General features: G+C 43.7%; 1 protein-coding gene across 4 annotated transcripts in view; it reads left to right on the forward strand.

Moving 5' to 3' along the window:
- The first annotated feature begins 594 nt into the window (after positions 1 to 594).
- NMT2 (N-myristoyltransferase 2) overlaps positions 595 to 27,304 on the forward strand; it is a 65,145-nt gene continuing 38,435 nt past the window's right edge. For 2 of the 4 annotated variants that reach the window (XM_047741136.1, XM_047741137.1), the window contains exon 1: positions 595 to 794. In XM_047741136.1, the coding sequence (XP_047597092.1) occupies positions 685 to 794 (110 nt within the window). In that variant the 5' untranslated portion in view covers positions 595 to 684. The remainder of the gene's footprint in view (positions 795 to 27,304) is intronic. The other 2 variants (XM_047741134.1, XM_047741135.1) reach the window with 2 other exon arrangements.

The raw sequence follows: 27,304 nt of genomic DNA on the forward strand, positions 1-27,304 counted from the left end.
TGTGTCCACGGGAAACAGGACAGCTCAGATTTTTTCTCTGTTTAAGAGTTTTCGGGTGCCAGTCTGGTTGGAATGGGGAGGTGGGGAGGTGGGAAGCACTCTGTTTTGACTTTGACTTTGGTTTTACAGTGCGTTGGAAAGATAAACACAAGCAATGGAATTTTTAGAGAGTATGTGTATGTGTGGGAGACTTCTAAGAAATCATGGGCCTTGGCACGCCTACTCGAGTAAAAGACCCCTGCAATGGTTAAAAGTGCTTCCTAACCTGTAGAGGTGTAAAAATCGCCGGCCCTGTGTTTCAAAATGAAGACTCCAAGGTTTGGAGATTGTCTGTGGCCTCATTCAGAGACCAACACCGGGCTGACGCACGGTGCAGGCTCGGGTGGCAGGGCTCCGCGCCAGCGCCCGCCCCTCGACTCGCGACCACCCCGCACCGCCCCTCGCCCTCCCTTCCCTTCCCCCCACCCTCAGGCGCCGCGAGTCGCGCCCATCCCTCCCCGCCCCCGCCCCCGCCCCAGCCGCGGTGGGCGGGCCCAGGCCGGGCGGGGCGGGCGGGCGCGGCGCCCGGGCTGCTGGCTCCGAGGAGACGGCGGGCGGCACTAGGGGGAGCTGCTCGCGCCGCCGCCGCTCGGGTCCCCCACGCCCGCGGTCCCGAGCGCCGCCTCCCCAGCCCGCGCCGCCGCGATGGCGGAGGACAGCGAGTCTGCGGCCAGCCAGCAGAGCCTGGAGCTGGACGACCAGGACACGTGCGGGATAGACGGGGACAATGAGGAGGAGACGGAGCACGCCAAAGGGTAGGCGCGCGGGGCGCGGGAGGCTCGGGGCGCGGGGACAGCGCGCCGCTCGGGTTGCGCTCGGACGCCAGGTCCGGGGGCGCGGGCGGGGCCGGGGCAGCTCTGAAGGGGCGGGCGGCCCCCAGACCTGCTGAGGTCTGGCTCCCGCGGCTCCCGCGCGGCGCGGCGGAGGCGAGGCCCCGGGTGGGCGGCGGGGCGCGGGGCCCCGGTGGGGGTACCGGCGACGCCGATGTCACCTGCCGCACAGCCGGCCGGCCCCTGCTCGTCCCCGCCTCCGCCTCGGCCCGCGGGTGCGACGCGCCGTCCTGGCCGGCTTTCGACTCGGAGGGACCGATGGGGAGGCGCGGTCCCTGTCCCTTTGTGGCGGCCCCGTTTATGGGAAGTCGTCCTCCTCCGCTCCTTGTCATCCTCTCCTTAAGTCCTTCCAGACCTTCCCACCCCTCCCCCAGCCGCCACCACCTCCAGAAAAAAGAGGAGCTGATGGGGGGAGTGGTTTTAGATTGGCGCGGGGTCTTTTGCGCGCTGTTGGCGGGGAACTGCGGAAAGTTGTGCTTGCCCGCCGCGGCCCCCCGCCCGCCCCGCGCGGATCCGGGCTGGGGTCGCCGGGGGTCCCGGGGCCCGCCGCTCCTGGGGACGCGCGGATTTGTCACTGCCCCGCGTGCCTGCAGAGCTCTCTGAAGCAGGACGGGTCCGCTGATTTGGGCTCAGGCTTAGGGGATCTGAACAGATCTTGCTTGCAAAGCGGGTGTTTGATCTCCAAAGCCAGATGCACCAAGCGTTTTAGCACCTGATCAGGTTTCTTCTTACCCCTTTTCACTGGCTCCCTTTTCTCCCCGGGCAGACTCGATTTGCTTTCCCTTTGGAGAAAAGATTGCTTCCGGTTAAGGGTATTGAAGTTCTGTTTTTAGAGTGGGGTGGGGGGGTGGTCATTTTAAATAAGACTGGTGTCCTTAAAGGTGGTGTTTGCATTACCCTTTTACCCGGTTGGATTCAAACTATGCGCTGGCACGGAGCACTTATTGCTGCCCCTTAGATGTGAGATTTTTGCAAACCATGGTGACTGGTGAAGAAGTGGGTCAGCTTGAAAACATGATAGGGAGCCCTTAGTCACAGATGGCTTATTTATTCAGTTCATGGAGAGGATTCTTTAAATGATTGATGATTTAAAGTGTAAAGCATTTGCATTCTATTTAACGTCTGCTTGAAGATTTAAGAAAGGAACTTTTACTGAGCTTTCATGTGTTATAAAATATTAAAAGAGATCAAGAAAAGGAAAAGCTGACTAAATGTTTCTCCCATTGGCAAGTTGCTTTTTATATTTTTGCAGTGAATAATACTTCAGTGGCAGCTGTAAGTACCGAATGTTACAATTCAAGTCTAGATTTTTTTTTTTTTTAAAGAGGAAACGAAATTCGACAGAAATCTAAGCCTGAATTCTGTCTATGCAGGGAGAGAAATTTGCCCGCGATAGCTAGCTACATATAAATATGCTTTCGAGACAGTCGCATTAGTGCTAGAATGGGCCCAGGTGAAATGTGATGGATAACTCAAATAACTTTCCAAATAACTGCCCATTATCTTTCTGGCAGACTCTGGACTTCTGTCTTCTCCACTGTAATTTATGTTTATTATTCATTCTTTTGTAGGCTGGGTTTGTACCTCCTTGCTTACACAATCCAGAATATTCATGTTACAGAGAAATACTTACCCGTGTTTCCATTGATCTGGGGCTGGCCCAGGAAGCCTTGGCATGCATAGGCTGCTTGAAGTTCCAGAAGACCGAGAGGCATCTCTTGTCTTCCACAGAGGTTTTCAGTGTTACACATTCACATATTGTATGTTAGCATGGTTACTCACCATTTAGAGATGACCGTTAGACTGAGGGTTTTAACCAAGAGCAAATAATATAAAAACTTCTAGTGGGGAGAGAGTACTAGAATGGATTTCTTTGTAGTGTGTTAGATAGGAGGAGATCAGTAAAAATTCGAGTTGCTGCACTTGTTGGACTGCTTTTTTGGATTTGAATTTAGATGGTATGTGCCAAGTTTGTGGATAATTGTGTTCTATTTTGGCTTCTGTACTGATGATGATGTGGCTCAGTAGAAACCCGGATTTTTTTCTCGCGTGTCTCCAGCTTGTAGATGTTAAAATTTGAAAGTCTCCTTTTTTCTGACCTCGGCCTTTTCATTCTCTAACTGGTTTAAATTAAGTGATGAATAAAGAGCCTTTGGAGGAATGCATAGGTAAACACTTTACCTTTTAATGATGAATTACCGCTTTGAGGCCACTTGGTATAGGTAAGGGCACAAAGCCGTAATTTACCAAATAGTACCCTTGTGGCCTGAAGGAATTAATTTACCCCTACAATTGAGTATGCAGATGACCCTTGAACAACACTGGCTTTAACTGCATGGGTCCAATTATATGCGATTATTTTCTCCACAGATAATGCAGCACAGTTCTATAAATGTGTTTTCCTTATGATTTTCTTAATAACATTTTCCTTTCTCTAGCTTACTTTATTATAAGAATACAGTATATAATATGTGTAACATACACAGTATGTGTTAATCAACTGTTTATGTTATTGGTAAGGCTTCTGGTCAACACTATGCTGTTAGTAGTTAAGCTTTGGGGAAGTCAAAAGTTACACAAAGATTTCGGATTCCCTGTTCTGTCAGAATCCCTAACACCTGTTCAAGGGTCAACTGTCACGTATTTACTACTCATTTTAGACGTACTAAGTTGCAACTAAAACCTCAGATAAAAGGAAGATGCCAAATTAGATTATTTTGCACCAAAATGTAAACATTATTACATAATATGCTTTTTTTTTCATTTTCGTAGAATTTTTCTTATGGACTAATTCATTTTTGTGGATAATGCTTCAAGTCCGTGAATGACATGTGTTTTATGCTTAATGAGAAGAGTAATAGACCATTACCTAGAAGGATTGTTTAAATAACTCCCTTTAACGCGTGACTTACAATTAGGGGAAGTAACCAGGTCCTTGTAGAGGGCTTAGAGGGAACTTGAAAACTTTTAAGCAAATTCAGAGTTCTAAGGTAATCACTTTTCAACTATTATTTTTAGCAAGACTTTCTACATAGATAAAAATGAACTTCAATCCAACTTTCTGTGTGAATTATTTGAAATAGTCCAGATTGCTGAAGATTTCTGTTCTGGTGGGGGTGGCTGTGGTTACCTATAGGGTGTCTTCCCCTGGAGCTTTCCCAGGTGGGTTCAAGGTTAGATAAATACTCAAGGATCTTTAATACTTATCTCAGTTTGATACATGGGTGGCTTCTGTTTCTTTCTTAGGAAGGGATTTGGGTAACCATTGAGAATGGGGCATGTTGTTGAAGGATCTTCGCAGCTCACTATCTTCTCATTCTAGCCCCTGTTTTAATAACAGTGGGTAGTGGTAATTACCTCGAATTCAGCCGACCACCCCACATGGAGCATACTTACTGTCCAGTGTTAGAAGCAGGGTCACACGATTGGCTCCAAATAAAATTAGTGTTCAGGTTGGCACAAAACCAAATCATCTCTTTTCTGGCTTTACCAAAAAAAAAAAAAAAATTCCTAGACAGATTGATGTTTTTCATCTCCTTCCCACTAAGAGCTTTTTCCTCAATATTCACTGTGATGGAATAGGAGGCAGCTACCAAGAATATTTACTTAGGGAGTAAAATAAGCATGTATGAATATGCTGTTGTTGGCAGATAAATGACCAAATTATTCCCTGGGGTAGATATGAAATAGTTTTAGTATTTGAGGGTTATTCTGAGACATTTTTAAGCATTTCTTTCCTTAGAAAAATTAAAGATCTGGTATTTGGTAAGGATTAAAATTTTGGAATTCCTACAACAAAGAACATCTCTCTTCTCTCCCACCCAGTACGGGGGGAAAATTGAAGGTATTCTCCATGTAGCGTATTGTTCTTTCTGACTTTTTCTATGTATCGTTGAGACTGGCGGTGGGAAGTTTTCCCGAGGATTATTCAGAGCTGTACTTTCTGAAATTTGATCTGTTATCAACTCTGTAAATCAAAATGGAAAGGTATGTTAACAGCTTATGGCCAAGGAACCCCCTCAGTTCAAGAAATACAGTTTGAAATCATCAAATGTCTGCTCAGACTTGCATATGAAATGTGATACTACCCTTGGGCCGCAGACAGACTTTTTTCCAGAGATGTAGCTAAACTCTGGAAAATTTCTAGGTATAGGACACACTCTTTGTTGTGTTGAAATTGTTTATTAACACAAGTGTCCACAGTAAATATGTATGAGTCAGAGTCAGTTGCTCAGTTAACTCAGGGATCGGAACCAAATTCTGTACCAAGTTCAAGAAAAAGGTTAGCTGATTAGTTTTTTTGTTACCATATTTGAAGATCTATTTCTGACTTTTACTCGTTTTAAGAGTTAAATATAATTTATTAAAAATTCAGACAATAAACTGTGTAAGCAGTGGAAGGCCCTTGGTCATGTTATTTGCTAGAGAAACCACTACTGACAGTTTAATCAACTAACATTTTAATATATATAAAAAAGTGCATATTTAGCGTTAATAAGATCAAACTTCACATGGACTCATTTGTTATCCTGTATTTTTCACTATTAGTGTTGTGCTAGAACTTTCTGCAGTAGACAGAGGTCACTAGCTACATGAAAGGTGGTTAGGGTCACTAAGGAACTGAATTTTAAATTTCATTTAATTATAATTAATTTAAATGTAACCAGTGCTTTCTGGTTAGTGTGTATCAGATTGGACAGCTCAGATCATATCCTGCTTTTGACTTTTAGAAGCTTTTGTGGTTCTCAAAATACTTCTTTATTGTTCTCTTGTCTTTCTGGAATATTTTTCATTTCTTCCCTCTAGCGGTTTAGAAGTTTTACACCCTCCCCTCCGGGAATGATCTTTAAATTTTGAGCAAGCATGTTTTTAATCTGTATTTCTGTCAATGTTAAAAATTAACCATTATTCAAAATATTCTACCATTGAACAAAACAAAACGTGTAGGATCTTTTAACTTCTTCCTTTACGTGGCCTGGGTTTTGTTGGAATAGTCTGAAATTTTAATTCCATGTGGCTTCTTTTATTTTTGCCCTTGTATCCCATTAATACTTTCTTCTTAACTGTTACATTATATTCATAACCATATTGTTGAAAACTAATTAGACTCCCCTGTTTTTGTTGCTTATCACTATTCCTTGTAAACCATACCTTCTTTTTTGGGGACTTTCTCACATAATATTTTAAATTACCATATGCAGATGATATGTTTTCTGAATTCTTGTGTATCAGAAGATGCCTTTCTTTTGTCCTTGTGCATAAACCATAGTCTGGGCATGTGGGTAATTCTATAATAATCATTTTTCTCCAAACTTCACAAATGCTTTGTTATCATCTAGCATTTAGTGGCACAGATGCTGTCTCTCTGCCAATCTGCTTCTCTTTGTTATATAGGAAACCTCAGTCTTTTTTTGTTTTGACTTTTTAGTCTAGAAGTTTCTAGGACTTTCTCCCGGTCTTCCTATAGCCTGAGGGTTTCCATATCCTTTTACATTCTACAATCAGACTTTTCTTTAATACCTAACCAGAGTACTCAAGCTGAGACAGAGGGATGGAGATTTCTTGGGGACTGAGGCTTCCGGCTTTCACGGTCCCCCGCTGCCTCTGTTACCTCCAGCTTCCCCGTCACCAGCTCTGAATGCTTTGGGCTTTTGACTCCTTAACTCTTTCTCTTCAGACCTTTGACACTGGATCTGTTTGTTTGTTATCCCCTGCCCCCCAAAAGCCACTAATATCAGGCTGCTGTGCACACCACCAACTGAGGGTTTTGTGAATAATGAGGGGAGAGGCTGGATTATCGCGTAAGGGCAGAAGACAACTTCCAAGTCAACGTCAGACATCACTGCTCAGCAAAGGGATTTAGTTAGTGTCCGTGCCCCTCCATAGGCCACAGCTTCCCACATTTACTTGGGAGTTTTTTCTCTCTCCCAGGGTGTTCTCTGCATCTTCCCATCTCCACCCCTCCTCCAAGTTCAAGGTGAGAGGCTCCAGTGTCATTTTTTTCAGAAAGGCTTCCATCCAAGGTGATGAGCCCTGTGAAAGGCCCTATCACCCTCATTGCCACAGGGAGAGCTGTGGTCTTCTTCAGGGAAGGAGCTAGTAGACAAGGCCGGCACCTCAAAACACATCTGCAGGACACGGACATGTGTCTCCCTGTCTGCTTCCAGGCAGACTGAGCGCGGAGACCGTGCTCACGGGCTCTGTCTTTGCCATATCTGGTGCATGGGACATGGTGGTGGCTTAACAAAGATTTGTTCAGTGGTCCCAGTGGCTCTGAATCTCCACTGACATAATTTCTGATTTAAAAAATTTACCCCCATGTTCAGGAGGGCTATGTGAAGGATGTTTTTTTCCCCCTAATTCTAACTGAAAGGACTTGGACTATAGATTCGCACTTCGTTTCTATGCTGTATAGACCCCAGCGTGATAAAGTAATTGCTAATTTTCTGAACTTTTGGTAGGCTCTTCCTACTTAGTATGTTTTCTTGTTGAACCTTTGCAACCACAGATGAGGAGATGCGTGCTTTTCCAAGCTTTACAAACTTGTCCAGGCCTCATCTCAGATTCACACTTACTTAAGGTCGTGGGCCTCTTGCCACCTGACTGTAAACACTCAGCCCTGCACTAAACTGCAGGAACCATGAATCAGGGAAAAGTGATTTGTCTGATAGTGTTTCAAGCTCCTCTCCTTTTAAGTCAGAGATGACCAACTTGAGTACCTCTAGAGTCAGAATTCACCAGTGTAATGAGTGCAGGAAATGTCAGTGGATTTAAAAAGAAATGAATACATTTCCTTGTTTAAAAAAATACTGCAACTTGATTACAGAGAGAACTCTTGAATTTCCCTTCAGGTCTGTTCAAGGACTAATTTTAATGATAGCATCACTATTTTGCAGTGAAATCTTTTTTCTTCCATGCCTATTTATTGGCAGTCTAGTCCCCGATCTAGACCAAGTTCTACAGCGGCCCCAGTGCGGCCTCCTTCCCCTGGTGCCCTCCACATCCCAGGACTGAGGTCAGTCAAGTCTTCATGGCCTTTTGGCCATTTGGAAGCAAAATGGGCTCAGGAATCCAGTGTTGAGCATTTCAGGAGGATAGCGCTGCTGGAGGAGAATCCACGTGAGCCTTCTGGTTCCTCAGCTCCACAGCCCAGCCCCTGGCGCTGGAGTGGGTTGTGCTTTTGTGGGTGTTTTGAATTCCTCTAAGTCAGGGCCCATCAAGCTCCCCAAGAGGCAGGAGAAAATCCACTGCAGAGATCACCTGGCTGGGGGAGGTCCCAAACCAAGTTGGGATTTGAACTTTACAGTTTCTCTTTTGTTAGCACATTGCCTTTCTGTTACTGGCTTCAACACACACACGCACACACCAGGGAAATATGGGCTCCTTTCTTCCCACGGCTGAGTTCATTCAGTGTTCAAGTTCATGTAGTATGTTCCTGAGAAAGATGGTGATTCCGTTAATATGATAATTTTCCATAGTCTCTTCATTTGGGTTTTTTTTTGGGGGGGGGGGAATGTAGGGATACTTGTTCATTACTATTCTTTGGGTGTTTATTAACATTTTATAGAAACTGAAGAAAGAACCAATGAAAGTAGAGTTCTTTTTTGTTTTTCCAAATGAAGTTTTTTTAAAAATTTTTTTGCAAAAGCACATTATTTTTTTTAATTTATTTTTTTAAAGATTTTATTTACTTATTTGACAGAGAGAGATAGAGTGGGAGAGGGAACACAAGCAAGGAGAGTGGCCCAGGGAGAAGCCAGCTTCCTGCCGAGCAGGGAGCCCAATGTGGGGCTTGATCCCAGGACCCTGGGATCATGACCTGAGCCGAAGGCAGACGCTTAACAACTGAGCCACCCAGGTGCCCCAGCACATCATTTTTAATGTAGAATGTCAGAATGTATCATCAAGCAATGCCTTGGTGTATTCATATATACATGTATTTCGTATATATAATTCATGTGTACATATATACATTTTCCTATTCATATGTATTTACAAAAAGCAAATATACTCTTTCCGTTGTCCTGGAAATTCCTGTCATTTGATGTGCCATGAATATCCTAGCCCTCCCTGAGACCATCCCAAGGCTCTGTGGAGACTCATCATCTATGCCGTCTGCTGTTGGGCTCTCGTGCCGGGGCTGCCGGTGGGCCCCATCATCCAGAGCAACGCCATCCTTTCCTGCCACCTTGTGTTTCCCTCCCCCCTTCCATTGGCCAGGATATGCATGTGATACAAAAATTGCCTTGGACTGGCTGAACCCAGCAGACATCCTGGGGATGGCAGTGAACAAAGTAGAGAGCCTGGCCCGTCTTCTAGAACTTACCTTTGGGGCAAGCAGAGATTCAGGAGAGCAAAGTGAGCTTCTATGTCGGATGCTCTGTTATTTGGGACTTAACACCCCCACCCCCGGGGCAGCCTGACCTGTATGCTAACTAATAGAACCTCTGTATCTTAGCTTTGGCTCTGTATCCACCTTAGTTTTTTTGTGTTTTTTTTTTTTTAATATTTATTTATTTGACAGAGAGACACAGCGAGAGAGGGAACACAAGCAGGGGGAGTGAGAGAGGGAAAAGCAGGCTTCCCACCAAGCCGGGAGCCCGATCCCAGAACCCCGGGATCATTTCTTAGCCGAAGGCAGACGCTTTACGACTGAGCCACCCAGGTGCCCCTCCACCTTAGTTTTTTAGATTAAAAAATATTTTGAGTCGGTAGAATGAGCATACAGTTACAAAATTCAGAAGGCACAAAGGGGTATCCAGTGAGAGGTGACACTTACTCTCCCGGCATGGAGTACCCCTCTTTAGGAGCAGCCTCTGTTGGTAGGTGGTGGCCTGTCCTTCCAGCAGTGAAGGATATGGTGTGCACACGTATGAGTGCCACGCTTGTGTGTGCTTGTGCTGGTATTGAAATCAGTATGTATATCAGGCCACGTAGACCAAACTCTTTTTTTTTTTTAAATATTTTATTTATTTATTTATTTGAGAGAGAAAGTGAAAGAGCACCAGAGGCAGGCAGAGGGGAGGCAGACTCCCTGCTGAGCTGGGAGCCCGATGCGGTGCTCCTTCCTAGGGCCCTGGGATCATGACCTGAGCCAAAGGCGGATGCTTAAGTGACTGAGGCACCCAGATGCCCCCAGACCAACCTCATTTTTTAAAAAAACTGTATGTTATTTCATTGACTGGCTGTACCATTTTTTCTTTAATAACCTGTCCCCTATTCTGTGCTAGTAAACAGTGCTGAAATTAATATCCTTGCATGTATATCACTTCTCTAAAATATTTCATAACAAATATTTTAGAATCTTTTTATGCTAGTAAGTTTTAGGGAGGCTGTGCAGTGTATTGAAATTAGTATTAAACCAGGGATCAAGAAACTTCCATCACTCACCCTCAGTTTAATTTCTCTGAGCTCTGGGGTGTCTCTGTGTTTTTTTAAAATTTCCTTATTTCTTTCCTCTACCATCCCAAAGTGGACTGTTTAGCTACCCTCTATCCTTCTGTGTTTGAGGTCATATCCTTCTATGTTTGAGAACTCCCAAGTTCACTTTTGGTATTCCAGGTAATGACTGATGACCTTTTGCTGTGGCAGCCTCATCACTTCTATAATGGTGGTGTTTCCCCCACACCATACAGATGTTGCCCCTCACTTCTTCATGGGATTTTTATGAAGAGAAGAACATAATAATTTGCCACACTCTGTAACCAAAAGGATTTCATGTACTTATGGAATGTTCCTGTAATGGGAGATTTGACTTGGTGCATGATCAGCATTGGGATATAGAAAAGGGGAAGTAGAGAACGAAACTTTGATTATGTAAGGAAATTTAGAAATAGGAATATCATTTGAAAAGCATGTTGATTCTTTGTGGACGCTAACAATAAGAATCCATTATTGAAGTGGATCTCAGCCAGACAAAAGATTTATTTTTGACTTGTTAACTACTATTTGCCTCTCAAATGCCCAGAAATGAGAAAAGTTGTGTAAGTAGGAGCTAGTGTATTTCAGTCAGAAAAACATTGTGGGCATGGGTGAGAGAAAACTATAGGAAATAGGCGATTTTTCTCTAATTTGGACTCTCTTGAAGGGTATACTCTGCCAACTCCCTCAAGCCTTTAAAAAATTTTTTTTTCTACTTGTTGTATTCATCATTTCATCTTCAGAAACAGTTTTGCCTACCAGGCAAAGAAGTAAGCCTTTAAGAAACTTGTTCATTGAATATCTGAACAACTTGTACTTTGTCTTTTAATTATATATAATGAACTTAAAGATGCATTTAAAATTTTCATTTACATTTTAAATATTTCCTCCTTTATTCTGATCGTGGACTATCTGCAAAGACAAGTCTTAATTTCACAAACTGTAATTCATGCTAAGCTAGTTTCTAGCCAAAGCATATTGATAAAGTTTTATTGTAATTAACATTAACTCCTATCAGAATTGGGTTTAATGGGAAGTAGACTCTGAAATTGTTTGATAATACTGAAATGATTGTGGAAAGAGAAGGCTGAAGAGGTAGGACACAGTTTCCCACATTGACTTTATAGTAAGAGTTGAAACTACTGAGAACTTGCAAGCAACCAAGTATCTTAAAAAGGGGGATTGGTTGATCAGAACCTAGCAAAGGGAGTCATCCAGGTTCTTCTAGACCAGCTAGGCCTGGGTTGAATCTAGGGCTTGCAGAAGCTACTGCCCAGAGCTAGCCACCCTCTGCTGCTAACACCGGTGTAAATACAGAAATTGTTGGCTGGTCCCACCATGACCTCCGCCTAGCATTATGATCTCAGTCGCTGCAGCTGCCAGCCTCCTTGGCTGACCTTTATAATGATCTCTGACCTTCACTGGTCATAAACTTGGGAGCATCTTTGAACTCTGAGCTTTTCAAAGGCTTGTCCATGACTTATGCTTGGTCAGAGATCATCTGGAGAACCCCTGACTTGGATTTCCTGCGTTAACCCCCTAAGGTGAGGAATGTGCTGGGAAAGGGATGAAGCCACCCAACTGGTGAGGTGGCTGAAATTTTACTTTAGGTTGCGCCATCACAGAGCTAGATGATGACATCTGGAAGGGTGGATTCCCGCTCTGGACTGTAGGTTCCACTTGGGGAGAAAACGGGTGAAGAAGTCATTGCTGGAATTGCACTGACTGAGCTACTGACAATAGACTGCCTCGCGAACCTGAAGTGTAGGTCAAATCCGTGATTGAACTGGGTGGCCACGTGATCACCTTATGAGCGCTGGGTGCCCAGATCCCCCACGAGGAGAGATGCCTGCGGCCCACGCCCCCGGAGCACCTGCCTCTGCCATGGCCGACTTCCCGTAGCTGCCAGTGTGAATGGTCTCCTGTCCGCAGGACACTGTGAAGCATCTTTGCATCCCCTTTCCTATTGTTCATAAACTGTATCAAAACCTCGGCACAGAGTTTGTCCCTTGTAGTGCCGTTCCATCTAGTAAAGGGATGTGGCATCCCCACCATAACACACTCGTTCAAAAACAATTAGGCTGATGAAACATGTCCGGAGATCATGAATAGGCAGATGACCCAAGAGGAGCCAGATATTGCCAACATATATCTCAAAAGACGTCTGGTCTGTGGAGAGGCGCTGACAAGAGGCCATCTTGTGTAGCCATGGCCGAGTCGTGGCTCGGCCACTCCTTACCCGGTAGCTCCCAGCCAGGGCCAGACCCGCTCTGTATTTCCGTTTTCTCTTCGATAAAATGAGAACAACAGTCCCTATAGCACCTGCCTTCCAGGGCTGACCTGTGTGAAGTGCTTGGTTGGCACAGCACCTAGTGCGTTCAGGGCGCCACCTTGCTGCCACGCGGGCGGTGATGGTGGCTCCTTCCAGATTGTTCTCCCGAGCGGCCCGGTCAGGCGTATGGGAGTTTCTTTCCCTCCCACTCTTCTGATTTCATCAGACTTACAGATGTTCGACAAATCAGCCGATAAAGAGTAAAATCCGAGGTGGTTTTCTTTTCAGATCCTGTACAGCCATGAGGTAGAGCATCTTGTTAAGACTCTCTTAGCTGTTAGAAATTACGCTTTTGAGCGGCACTCACTCACCACCCATTCTTCTGTCAGTCTTTTGTCTTTTTCGTATTGATTTGTTTCATTGATTTCACATTCACCCAGCAGATATTTATTGAGGACCTTTGGTATAGCAGACACTGTTTTAAATGCTAAGAATACAAAGGGAAATGCTGTTTTATGGACCTGAGGCACTGACTAGAGGAAGAGAAATAAATACATAACACAATTTTAGCTACCAGTAGGTTAAGAGAAAAGGCGAGGCAGGGCAATCACATTAATAGCTAACATGGATTGAGTGATTTCTATGTGCCAGCTACTGTACTAAGTTCTTACATGTAGTAACTGGTTTTGTCCTTGCAATTTTTCTAATAGTTTCTACTGAAAACTCTATCCTATTACAGCTGTGGAAACTGAAGCACAGACAGGTTAAAATAATACATTCCAAGTCCCACAGCTAGGAAGTAGTGGAGCCAGAAGTCAAAACCAGACCCTGGCTAAGGCCTGCATTCCTGGCCAGGGTGTAATGTTATCTCCCTATCCTGTATTGGAAGTACAGTGCAAAAGAGGAAAGAGTTTTTTGTGTATTCTGACTATTAATAGTATTTTATCATGTGTTTTATGAATATCTTGCCTCATTCTGTAGTTTAAAATATTTATAATTAGTTTCCCACAAAATATTTAACTTTGATGTAGTCAAGTTACTGCTTTTTATTTGTAGTTGTACTTTTGAGGTTGCCCCTGTTTATTCCTTTTTTTAAAATTGAAGATTAGTTCACATACAACATAATGATTCAGTATTTAAATATATTACAAAATGGTCACTGTGGGACGCCTGGGTAACTCAGTCAGTTTAGCATCTGCCGCCTTCTCAGGTCTTGATCCCAGGGTCCGGGGATTGAGTCTTGTATTGGGCTTCTTGTTCAGGAGGGTGGCTGCTTCTCCCTCTCTCTGCCATTGCCCCTGCTTTTGCTCATGCTCTCTTGCTTAGTCTCTCACAAATAAATAAATAAAACATCTTAAAAAAAAAAACAACAACAAAAAATGGTCACCACAATAAATCTAGTTGCCATTTGTTACCATACAAAGTTGTTATGATATAATTGGCTGTGTTCTCTGTGCTGTACATTATATCCTTGTGCCTTATTTATAACTGGAAGATTGTCCATCCCCCCACCCTGTAACCATGAGCTTATTCTCTGTATTTTGTTTGTTTGGTTTTTGTTGTTGTTGTTGTTTAAAGATTTTATTAATTTATTTGACAGAGATGACAAGTAGGCAGAGAGGCAGGCAGATAGAGGAAGAAGCAGTCTCCCCGCTGAGCAGAGAGCCCGACGCGGGGCTCAATCCCAGGACCCCAGGATCATGACCTGAGCCAAAGGCTTTAACCCACTGAGCCATCCAGGCGCCCCATTTGTTTTGTTTTTTAGGCTCCACGTATAAAGCATACAGTACTTGTCTTTGTCTGACTAATTTCACTTAACATATACCCTCCAGGTCTATCTATGTTGTCACAAATGGCACGAATTTCATTCTTTTTTATGTCTGAGTAATATTCCACAGAGAAAGAATAAGATACCTAGGAGTAAGTTTAGCCAAGAAGGTGAAAGATCTATACTCTGAAAACTGTAAGACATTAATGAAGAAGATGGAAGAGGACACAAATAAATAAAAAGATATACCATGCTCATGGATTGGAAGAATTAATATTGTTAAAATGTCCATATTGCCCAATCTACAGATTCAACACAATCCCTATCAAAATACCAATGGCATTTTTACCCTCCAGTGGTATTTTTCACAGAACTAGAAGAAATAGTCCTAAAATTTGTATGAACCACAAAAGACCTCAGATAGTCAAAGCAGTCTTGAGCAAAAACAAAGCTGGAGGTTTTACACCCCTGGAAGAATGTGTATTCTGTTTTTGGATGGAATGTTCTGTATATATCCATTAAGTCCATCTGGTCTAACATGTGGTTTAAGGCCACTGTCCTTTTTAGTTTTCTGTCTGGGTGATTTTAGTGGAGTGTTAAAGTTCCCTACTATTATTGTATTACTGACAGTTTCTCCCTTTATGCCTGTTAATACTTGCTTTGTGTATTTAGGTGTTCCAATATTGGGTGCATAGATATTTACAAGTGTTACATCTTTTTGTTGGATTGATCCTTTTATCGTTATGTAATGGCCTTCTTTGTCTTGTGTGGCAGACTTTGATTTAAAGTATATTTTGTCTGATATCAGTGTTGCTAGTCCAGCTTTATTTTCATTTTTGTTTGCATGGACTATCTTTTCCCATCCCTTCACTTTCAGTCTGTAAGTGAGTCTCTTGTAGGGAGCATGCAGATGGGCCTATTTTTTTTTTTTTTTTTAACCTCTTCTGTCACCCTGTGTCTTTTTTCCTGTAGCATTTAGTCCATTTACATCTCAAGTAATTATCAATAGGTATGTATCTATTGCTGTTCTGTTTACTGTTTCCTGGTTGTTTTTGTAGTTCTTGTTTGTTTCTTTTCTTGCTCTCTTCTTTGTGATCTTTCTTTTGTGGTTGGATTCCTTTCTTTATTTTTCGCATTTTTATTAGATAGGTTTTGGTTTGTGGTTACTGTGAGGTTCATATATAACAAACTATGTGTATAGCAGTCTATTTTAAGTTGGTGTTTAAGTTTAGATGCATTCTACATTTTAACTCCCTTATTTTATCTTTTTGATAACATATTTTGCATCTCTTAATTTTGTGAATTTCTTAACTAATCATTGTAGATATAATTAATTTTACTGCTTTTGTCTTTTAATCTTCAGACTAGCCTTTTAAGTGATTGATCCACTACCTTCCGGGTTCTGTATACCACTATATGCATGTCTTTACCAGTGAGATTTTTTTTCTTTCATATATTTTTCTATTTCTAGTTTTGGCTTTTTCTTTTTTCCTTTAAGAAGTCCCTTTAATTTTTTTTTTTAAAGATTTTATTTATTCATTTGATGGACAGAGATCACAAGTAGGCAGAGAGGCAGGCAGAGAGAGAGGAAGGGAAGCAGGCTCCCTGCTGAGCAGAGAGCCCGACACAGTGCTCGATCCCAGGACCCTGAGATCATGACCTGAGCTGAAGGCAGAGGCTTTAACCCACTGAGCCACCCAGGTGCCCCCCTTTAATATTTCTTACAAAGCTGCAGTGATGAACCCCTTTAGCTTTTCCTTCTCTGCGAAACCCTTTATCTTCACTTTAATTCTGAATGATAATCTTGCTGAGTAGAGTATTCTTGGTTGTTAAGTTTTTTCCTTTCAGCACTTTGAATATATTGTGCCACTCCCTCTGGCCTGCAAAGCTTGTCAAAAAATGAGTTAACAGTCTTATGGGACTCCATATGACTAGTCGATTTGTGTCTGTTGCTTTTAAGATTCTCTTTTTAATTTTTGACATGTTAAATATAATGTGTCTTATTGTGGATCTCCTTGGGGTTATCTTTTTTTGGAACACTCTGTGCTTCCTGGACCTCAATGTCTGTTTCCGTTTGCAGGTTAGGGAAGTTTTCAGCTGTTATTTTTCATATAAGTATTTTGTCGCTTTCCTCCGCCCGCTTCTGGGACCTCTGTAATATAAATGTTAGTATGCCTGATGTTGTCCTAGAGGTCCCTTAAACTATCTTCCTTTTTCAAAATTCTTTTTTCTTCTTGCTTTTCAGTTTGGGTGATTTCCACTACCTTGTCTTCCAGTTTGCAGATCTGTTCTGCAACCTCTCACCTGCTATTGATTCCCTCTAGTGTATTTTTCATTTCAGTTAACTGTAGTCTTCTGCTCTGTTTTTTTTTTTTTTTTTTTATTTTGTTTTATGTCTCTTTGCTGAAGTTCTCACTGTGTTCACCCAGTGTTCTCTCAAGTCCACTGGGCATCACCCCTATATTGTGGCTGGGATTCCACTGGTAGGAGCTTGCTGCTGGGCAAGGCTGGTCATCAGCCTGTCTGCTGTGGGGTTCAAGGAGGAACAGGGCTGTGCCGGACTCTTAGCAGAACATGCCTCCTGGCTTTAGCAGTCTAGAGGAACAATTCCAAAATGGCACCTGCTAGTGCCAGGATCAGCACGGCCAAATAAGTGCAGAAATTGCTGACACCAGTGTCTCAGTCCTTGGAGAGAGGCCCAGCTGCCTCCTGCCTATCTGGGAGGCACTCCAGATTAATAAATGGGTCTCCTTTACCTATAATCTATGTACTTTTCTATCTGAAGCTTTGCACTCATTTCCAGGTCTAGGGAGTCTGTGTGCAAGCCCTTTAGGAGGGACTTTCCTTTCCCTACAACTCTGTAGTTTTCTTGAATGTACTCCCCATTGGTTTTCAAAGCCAGGTATTTTAGGGGCACATCTCTTCTACGCAGAATCTAAGTGTTGCCTTGCCTGGTTTGGAGCTCAAATCTCTCGCTCCTTAGGGAAAATTTTCTTATAGCTAGGGCCCTTCCTGATTGGAATTCCATGGCTGGGGTATGGTGGGGTTTTTTCCCTCAGTGAGACCATATCTCTACCTCTTCTATCTACCCTGGTGGCATTCCTGTTGTGGTGCTCTGTTCATCCAGTTTCTAGGTCCCTTTCTGTATATAGATGTAGATGTGTTGTGTCTGTGGGAGGAGGTGAGCTCAGTATCTTTTTATGCCGCTGTCTTGAACCTTCTTCTGGAATCTCTGTTCTTTTTTTTTTTTTTTAAGATTTTATTTATTTATTTGACCGAGATCACAAGTAGGCAGAGAGGCAGGCAGAGAGGGTGGGGGACAGTAGGCTCCCCGCTGAGCAAAGAGCCCGATGTGGGGCTCGATCCCAGGACCCTGAGATCTTGACTCGGGCGGAAGGCAGAGGCTTAACCCACTGAGCCACCCAGGCGCCCCTGGAGTCTTTGTTCTTAACCATTTTAGGCATTGTAATTATTATAGACACTTTAGAAAATGCGTGAAAATATAGCAAAGCTTATCTATAATCCCATCATTTTCTATGCAGAAATAGTAAATCAAGGGGAAAAATTTATAAAATAATTAAAACATCAAACCATTAAGAGTTTTTGTTGGGAGGAACTAAGTAATCTCTGGTGAAATCCTGTGAAATCTAAAATTGTTTTTTGGGGGATTCACATACCCTAAATTGAATTATTTTGATGTCCTTAATATTAATGTATTAGTTATGATAGGGTAAACTGCTATATCAGGTAGGCTCTAATGTGCAGTTTGCTCAATGGAATGAAAATTTCCTTCTTATGTCACATAAACAGCCACGTGAAGGTGTTCAGATGGGTGGCAAGAAGACTTTTCCTTCATTCTATCAGAGCCTAGTCTTCTCCCATCATGTGGCTCTCCCATTCTCTGTTGTCTCATCCTACGTCTGCATCCTGTCAGCACGTGGGAAGGAGTGGGGAGAACACCCAAGAGAGTCTGTGGGCTGGCAGGAAGTGGCAGACCTCACTCCCACTCCCATCCACTGGCTAAACCTTAGTCACATGGCCATAGTTGATGGTGAGTAAATTGGAAAACATAGTCTGGTTGTGAGCCCAGAAAGAAAGGGAAGATGGATTTTGTAGTCAGCTAGCAATCTCTACCCCACTTGTTTATCCTGGAGCATCTGCAGAATGTTTGCTTGGCTATAGTCCTGTCTATAGAATCTTGAAATATGTCTTTGAACAGAGTTGCTGGATGTATGTATTAAATATTTGCCATTTCCATGACTGAGAAGGAGTTTATTGGTTAACCTTCTAAGATAAATGGGGTTTGAATACGCCAGAGATTCTAGGTGGGCACAGACAGAATTACCTGTCCTTTCTGGGGTAGGAAAACTGAGTGGCTTTCTGCTGTGAATCTTTCGTATGAATTCTGGGGGGAAGTAGGAAGTGCAACTTCTGTTCTTAAAGAACCAAGAGATCTTTATAAGAGGGCTGCGTGAGTTCCGTGGCTAACCTGTGGTTCAGGATTTACTTTTGAGTCCTAAGGGTCTGAATCAGTTATTCTTCATTGGATTTTCAAGAAGAGTCTTCAAGAGTAGGGATTTTTCTTTATTATCCTGAGGCCCAGCAGCAACTGTACTACCCGGGGGCTGTGACATCTCTGTGTGTCATACACTCCTCCTGATCTGCAGGAGGCAGGCCACCATCACCAGCTCTTGGTCTGCAAAGGCCTTGACATCATCCTACCACCTCCAGGGACAGGAGTTGGACTTGCCAGTGTTTTAACAGCTTTTTTGACCTATAGTTCACACACCCTACAATTCACCCATTTAACGTGTGTGATTCTGTGGCATGTAGTATTTTCACAGAGTTGTACGAACATCCCCACAATCAATTTTAGGACATTTCATCATCCCCAAAGGAAACCCTGGGTCCCTTAGCTGTCATCCCCCGGTACTCTTCATTCTCCCAGCACCTGACAAACACTAGTCTATTTTCTGTCTCTGTAGATTTCCCTGCTCTGGACATTTTGTGTAAAGGGAATCCTATAGTATATGGTCTTTAGTGATTGGGTTCTTTTATTTCGCCTGATGGTTTCAGGGTTCATCCATGTTGTAGCGTGGGTCAGGACTCCATCTTTTGTTGCTGAGTCCTACACCATGGTACGGATATGACACATCTTCTTTATTTGAATATCTGTTGGTGGGCATTTGGGTGGTTTCTGCTTTTTTGGCTGTTATAAAATGATGCGTCTGGGAACCTCTGTGTGCAGGCTTCTAGATAGGATCTATGTATTTGCTTCTCCTGGGTATATACCTCGGAGTGGAATTGCTGAGTGGCATGGTAGCTTTAATGGTTAGCATTTTGAGGAGCTGCCCAACTGTTTTCCAAAGCACCTACACTATTTTGCGTTTCTGCTGGCAGTGTACGAGGGGTCTGATTTCTCTACATGCTTGCCAACACTTTTATTACCTTTTGTGATAACTCTTATCCCCACAAGTGTGAAGTCCGCCTGTCAGTTCTCATTTACCATGTGTTCTCATTTACCATTATCTCATGTACCAAGTGGTACGCTGGAGGCTTCTGGGAGATGGAAATGTAGTTCATCCTCATTTAGGGGTGGGGGATTTCTGCTTCTTTTCAATGTGAAAATACTCTCAGGTATGTCTGGGAGTTTGGAGGAGGGGATGGCTAATTTAGTGCCCATGAGAGCAAAGGGGGAAAAACAACAAAAAAAAAACCCTTGAGCACTAGAGTTAACAAAAATGATTCCAGTTTCTCCATCATAACAAAATAAAGATAATATAATTTTAACAAGATGGTATTGGGAAGTGGAGGAAGTTGTGGTGTGTAATACCAGACCCCAAGATACAAATTAACAGAAAACTTCATCGTATAAGTGTCTGAGAAGTTATGGAATCCGTGATGTAGGCATATTTAAGGAAATTTTGGTGAAATAATCTAGTGTTTTTATTTACTTTTTGTCTCTGTATCAACTTCAGTTTCCATGAGTTTGTTTATCTTTTTTAGAAAAAAAATGATTGATAGACACAGAGCCAAAATATCTGGATTATTTGTTGGTCCTGATTCTTCCTTTCTATCCATTTGGGTAGGCATCCATGCCAGTCATAAATTACCAGTTTATATCCCTCTGGATGAAAGCTTCTTGGAAATTTGGAGATATTTTATTTATTTATTTATTTATTTATTTTTTGTAAAGATTTCATTTATTTATTTGACAGACAGAGATCACAAGTAGGCAGAGAGGCAGGCAGAGAGAGAGGGGGAAGCAGGCTCCCTGCTGAGCAGAGAGTCCGATGTGGGGCTCGATCCCAGGACCCTGGGATCATGACCTGAGCCGAAGGTGGAGGCTTTAACCCATTGAGCCACCCAGGTGCCCCTGGAGATATTTTAAACTAGGTGTATTGGATGGAAGAGCTATAAGGTCCTGGGCTCGAAGTGTTTTCTAGGAAAGCCATAACCAGCGGCAGTAAAAGAATGAGGCAGGACAGGGGTATTTTCCTGGGTTATGAAGCCTAGGGCATGTCCCTGATGACTTTAGTTACCACCACTCCCCTTCCCAACTCACCCCTGCTCCCAGCACACTATTGAGCACATAGTAGATGCACAGTAAAAACGTGATGCTAGGCCATAGTAAGTTTACCCTGCACATAGGGAGAATTGTAGCTTTCAGAAGTGTTCTGCCACCTGGCAATAGGTGACTGGAGTCATCTCAAGAGCCAGAGATCTCAAGAGAATTATTCACTCATTCATTCAACAACCATTTGAAATAAAAATTTGCTAGTGTCAGGCATTAAAGCACTACAGACCTTGGGGGTGCAAATGTGAATAGCTTTTGTCTGTCCACCCCCCCCAACACTGACACCACACAGGCATAAATCATGCCACCACAGTTCAGCAAGCTCACTGTTTCACAATGTGCCAGCCATGGGAGTGTTGAGGGAGGAAAGCCTGAAACACTTGCCCTCCCAAATCAGAGAATTCACGAAACCATACTTGCCCACGGCGTATTTCCAGCTCTGCTGTGTGGCTCTCGTGTTTGTTTAAGCCCAGTTGCTAGTTGCATATTTATGGTTGTCTTTAGCCACAGACGATTTTAAATGTAAATATCACAATAGTCCAATTTGATTCTGCTCAATCTGATGAAAATAAACCACTCATTTTGGGGTGGGAACACATACTGTTTTTAGACCACTGGGGTACCATTTGGCAGGGTCTTCATGTGTCTCCAAAAATGTACACTACTTTCTGTTTTAGGACCAGGACTAGGGAACTATGAGTCTCTGTCTGAAGGACTGTTCTTCGGCAGTTTTTCTCACTATGGAAGTTACCTTACATATTTTGACTTTACAGAGGAATGATTTGTCCATTTTAAAATTGAGAGAAGTTTCTGATTTTAGTACATACTAACCGACAGAAAGAGGAGTCCCTTTATGACCTTGGGGTTGGGTGAGAGGCTAATGCTTTGTATCAGGTAGTAGACTTTAAGTAATCCTGAGCTTAACACAAAAAGCCTCTCAGTTCTGTTGTGTAAGTCACCAAGGATCTGTCACCCACACACACTGTGTGGGTGCAGACAAGGGCCTCCACTCCTTCGAGGTATGTGGGGCCCCAGCTAGGTGGGAGGCTCCATCCTCTCCTGATGGTCATCATCTTGCCTCAGGGCTGCAGGGGTTGGCTGGGAGGATAGTCAGCAAAGAGGAAGGTGTAATGGCTCTCAAGTTTCCACCTGGGAGCGACACCTGTTACGTGTCCTCATCTCCCACTGGCTAAGCAAACTGCCTGCCCACGCCTCACTTCCAAGGGGGCGGGGGATGTTTATGCCTCATATTTTCCAGCACCCACAGGAGAGGAGATTCCGAAATACTAGTGAGCATGAATAATGTTTACTACGCATTTGAGTAGGAAAAATCAAGCTTTCCCACTGTGTTTCTCCTTCACCTTCATGCTGCTGCCCTGTCACAGCACTTGGATTCCGGGACTGGGGGCTTCCATACCAGGCAGTTCTGCCACACCAGCTGGGTGCCCTACGCAATAACTCACTTCCCAGACTGCCTTCCTGGGGTAGTCCCACGTGACTGCCCTGCCCCTGTTGCAAATGCCAGTCCTGAGCACCCGTCATCACCCCTGCTTCTACCCGGGTGCCTGTATATTGGGAGGTTACCATGACTGCCTCCTCGGCTTTGATTAATTTGAATTCCCAAACTCAGGAAAATAGGTGTTTACCAGTTTATTATTTAAAAATGGGATAAAGGGGGGGCGCCTGGGTGGCTCAGTGGGTTAAAGCCTCTGCCTTCAGCTCAGGTCATGATCCCAGGGTCCTGGGATGGAGCCCCGCATCGGGCTCTCTGCTCAGCAGGGAGCCTGCTTCCTCCTCTCACTCTGCCTGCTTCTCTGTGATCTCCGTCTGTCAAATAAATAAATAAAATCTAAAAAAAAAAATGGGATAAAGGATACAGATACACATTCAGATGGAAGAGATGCATAGAGCAAGGGATGTGGGAGGAGGCACAGAGCTTCCTTGTCCCCCCACTCCGTGCGCCACCCTCCCAGCACCCCCACATACTCATCAACCTGGAAGCTCTCTGAACCCTGGACATTTGGGATTTTAGTGAAGCCTTCATGAGTAGGCATGAGCCATCATTGACTCCATTTCCAGCCCCTCTCCCCTCTTTCGAAAATTCCAAACTTCTAATCATGGCTTGGTCTTCCTGATGATCAGAGACTGATACATATTTTTCTACTATTTTGTACATTTTACAGAGAAATGGGAGTCATTCTGTTCCTAAGGGGCATACACTGTAGTGGGAAAAGCAGGTAAGAACACCAGGTTAGAGTGTGCTGAAGAGAACGAACCTCAGATGGCCGGGCAGTCTTTGATTTAGCGGCCCCTGATTCAGATTCGGGAAGGAACCAGAAGCTTTCTCCAAGAAAGTGATTCTTGGCCTGACTCTTGAGTGACAAGCAGTTTGCCAGGCAGTGAAGGAGGGAAGGGTGTCCTGGCAGGGGAAACAACATGCTTCACTATATAATAATAGTACCTACTACTTATTGACTGGCTTTCTTTGTGCAAGCCACTAGGCTACACGCTTAGAGACCCTGTCTCTAAGACCCACAAATGGGCCTGCCATCTGTGTATTGTCTATTTCATTAAAAAAATATGCGTCATAAAACAAGACTTTGCTTTGTTTGTTGTTAAATCTTTATGTTCCAGTAACTTGCTCTGTAAAAAAACAGCATCTGTTTTATTAGGCTCACAGATCCTGTGGATTAGGAATTTGGGAACGGCCCAGTTGGAGGAGCTTCTCACTGGGGGTCTCTCAGGTGGTCGCTTGCAGATCTCAGCCGGGGCTCTACTAGACCCAGCCCCCCAGGTGGCTCACTCAGGTGGTTGGCCATTAGTGGCAGCTCAGCTTCTCACTCAGTGCGCCTACCTGCGGCCTCACCAGCAGGGCAGGTCTCAAGGTCGTCTGGAGAAAACGTTTCACAAGTAGTGCGTGGGAGCTGCTTGCTTTCCTCACTAGACATGGAAGTCACATGCTGACACACTTGTTGTGAATGATTGGTTGTAAGTGAGTCACAAAACTGTAAGTGCATACATCCAGGGGAAGGGAGCTGTAACCAGGGCACAGGGGTGCAAAAGCACCAGGTTTCGGGGGTCTCAACCAGACCAGGGTCAGGCGCTCATCGCTGACAACATCCAAAGATAGAGAGATGAATGGTGGTGAAGCAGGAAGAGAAATTATTTCTGTGAGGCCAGCACCAGAAAGTCAGCAGACTAGTGTCTCAAAAGACTGTTTCCAAAGTTCTGAAAATACTCCCAGGTTTATATAAGCAAAATGTGGACAGAGGTTGGTGGGTACAGGAGAGGGGCAGTAAAGGTCCGGTTGATCATTGCCTTGCGGGTCTTGCTGGTGTCTGGGGGTTCCCTATTGCTTGAGGAAGTAGTTTTGGGTCCTGTCATGGGATGCTTTGTGTGGAAGGTCTTTTGCCTGGGTTAAGAGGTAGGTTGGTGGGGCGCCTGGGTGGCTCAGTGGGTTGAGCCGCTGCCTTTGGCTCAGGTCATGATCCCAGGTCCTGGGTTCGAGCCCCGCATCGGGCTTTCTGCTCGGCAGGGAGCCTGCTTCCTCCTCTCTCTCTGCCTGCCTCTCTGCCTACTTGTGATTTCTCTCTGTCAAATAGATAAATAAAATCTTAAAAAAAAAAAAAAAGAGGTAAGTTGGAAAGAAGAACTTAATTAGTTAGAAAGTAAAGACTGAGGTAAAAAGGAAGGTAATTGGAGTCCGCTTACAAATCCCCACTGTCAAAACACCATTCCATTTCTGTGGAAGGAGAAGGGACCGCAGCCATTTTTTTTTTAAAGATTTTATTTATGTATTTGACAGAGATCACAAGTAGGCAGAGAGAGAGGAGGAAGCAGGCTCCCCGCTGAGCAGAGAGCCCGATGCGGGGCTCGATCCCAGGACCCTGGGATCATGACCTGAGCTGAAGGCAGAGGCTTTAACCCACTGAGCCACCCGGGTGCCCCTGCAGCCATTTCTTATGTAGCTACTTCCTGCTGACCAGGGATGATGGAGGGTTTTTGGAATGGAAGACTTTGACAGGGTAGGAGAACTTCATTTCTCTAGTTCCTCCTGAAATAGACAGCAAAGGCATCTGCAGACATGTGTGAATAACACAGGCTCCCATTTGACGAATACAGAAAGTCAAACAGCAACTTAAAAGAACAAGAAGTAATAGCAATGCTTAGCAGGGCATATTTCTATTTGGAAGGACTCAAATTTAGATCCTGCTAAAAGCATCTAGAGCTAGAGCATTTATTGCAGTGATGTGTTTGTTTAAATCTTCTGTGGCTTCAGTTACATTTTTTGAGTAATTTGAAATACAGACACAGCATTCTGTTTTAATGAAAGCATAGGTTCATCTTTGGGTTGCTCTCAAAATATCAAGGGCCATCCAGTTTTGAAGGACTATTTCTCAAATTTATGTGGTTTCGTCATTTAGGAGGGTGAGTGGGTTCCAGGTTTAATTAAAGATGGCCGCTGTATGCTTAGGTAAAAGCCTCTTCTTGTAATTCTACATTGATAGAGGCAGCTCCTGGGACAAATATGATTAAGGGATAAAACTATCAGGAAACCACCTTGCCTGATATCTGGCTTTAACAATGTCCTACTTACAAGGAATCACCGGCAGGTGGGAGGCGTTCCTCTTGGGAGATATGGGCATCCCCAACTGCATCATCGATTTTAGTCATGAGGAACGTTGGGCTGTCCCTCTCTCCACAAGTCTATAGCTAACCCATAGAGTAGGGTCTGCTCTGGCTTTTTTTTTGTTTTTGTTTTTTTAAGATTTTATTTAGTCATTTGACAGACAGAGATCACAAGTAGGCAGAGAGGCAGGCAGAGAGAGAGGGGGAAGCAGGCTCCCTGCTGAGCAGAGAGCCCGATGCAGGGCTCAATCCCAGGGCCCTGGGATCATGACCCAAGCCAAAGGCAGAGGCTTTAACCCACTGAGCCACCCAGGCGCCCCAAGGGTCTGCTCCAGCTTTTGAGGAACGGTTTTGCCATCCCCCACATAGAATCAGTCAAGGTGATAGTTGAGTTACACAGCTGGGGAGTCCATCCTGTTGTCCAGCTATTAAAATAATCACATGCGCATGGAGTCCTGTTATCCCCACAGAGAAATAGGTAAGAAGAATGTCTATACACGAGCTCTTGTGGCAATTTCTCTGAAGTTTACCTCAAGTTGTCTAGCTTAGGCAAACAAACATTTAAAGACAATCAGAGGTAGACTTTAACCTCTCCAAAGGTGTGTTATTGAAATATAATTTTTCTCTCTAAAATCACCCTTGGGGCACCTGGATGGCTCAGTCGTTAAGCCTCTGCCTTTGGCTCAGGTCATGATCCCAAGGTCCTGGGATCAAGCCCCACATCAGACTCCCTGCTCAGCGGGGAGCCTGCTTCTCCCTCTCCCACTCCCCCTGCTTGTGTTCCCTCTCTCGCTGTGTTTCTGTCAAATAAATAAGTAAAATCTTTAAAATAAAATAAAATCATCTTCATTTCCATCAGAAGTAGCCAAACAGAGACTAATTTGTTTATAAAATAAGTCTGGTTTTAACAGACTTGGCCTGATTCTTTGCATAAGCACAGCAAGAATACTGATTGACATTTTAAGTTCTTATAAATCTGCTTTGCTGGAACTTTTTATGAGGTATTTCAGATTGAACTTAATAGCCTCTTAAGGCCAGAAACCAAGCCAAACACTTGCTGTCAGATTTGCCTGCAGTGCCTGTAGATTTGGGTGAATTCCTCTTCAGGTCCCCAGAATATCCTCAAGTTTCCTGCACCTGCCAGGAAGTGATAGTCTTTACTCACTCTCGTAAGGTTGATGGAAACTATAAGCTATAACTATAAGCTAAGTATCAGGCCAGCATTTCCAAGGGGCTCTATTGGCACCATGGAATCAACTTTAATAGTTCTTAAAACTCTCTGGTCTCATCTGAGTCCATGTGTGTCTCTCTAGTAATGACATGCCAGTCAAAACCTTGGTAACATAACTTGTGTTTCCAGTGGTGTCCTGTTAAGACCACATTGTTATTGAACTTATGCAAGTAATTATAATTGCCACCAAAGAAAGAAAACTCACTGAGAGTTTCTGAATTCTAGAGGGTTTGGGAAGGAAGAAAAAAATAAATGCTTCAGTTTGTTCACAAAGGAATATTTTACCATGTTTATGTAAGTCATAGATATCCTAGGAGAAACTGATTCCTTAAATCTGGAAGAGCAAACACTGGAGAACCAGCAATGTTTCAAGCAAGAGTCACAAAAACTATAATCATCTTCCTCAGTTCACTCAGTCCCTGGCTTGTTGTGTTTTGGCTTAGATATTAGGTTCAGGCTTGAAGTCTGGGATCTCATGTAAATAAAGTCAAGGTCTGGCTGAGGGCTCTTGGGGTCTGCTGAACACCATGAACCGAGA

This window comes from Lutra lutra, chromosome 8 (assembly GCF_902655055.1).
Source record: "Lutra lutra chromosome 8, mLutLut1.2, whole genome shotgun sequence".
Lineage (NCBI taxonomy): Eukaryota > Metazoa > Chordata > Mammalia > Carnivora > Mustelidae > Lutra > Lutra lutra.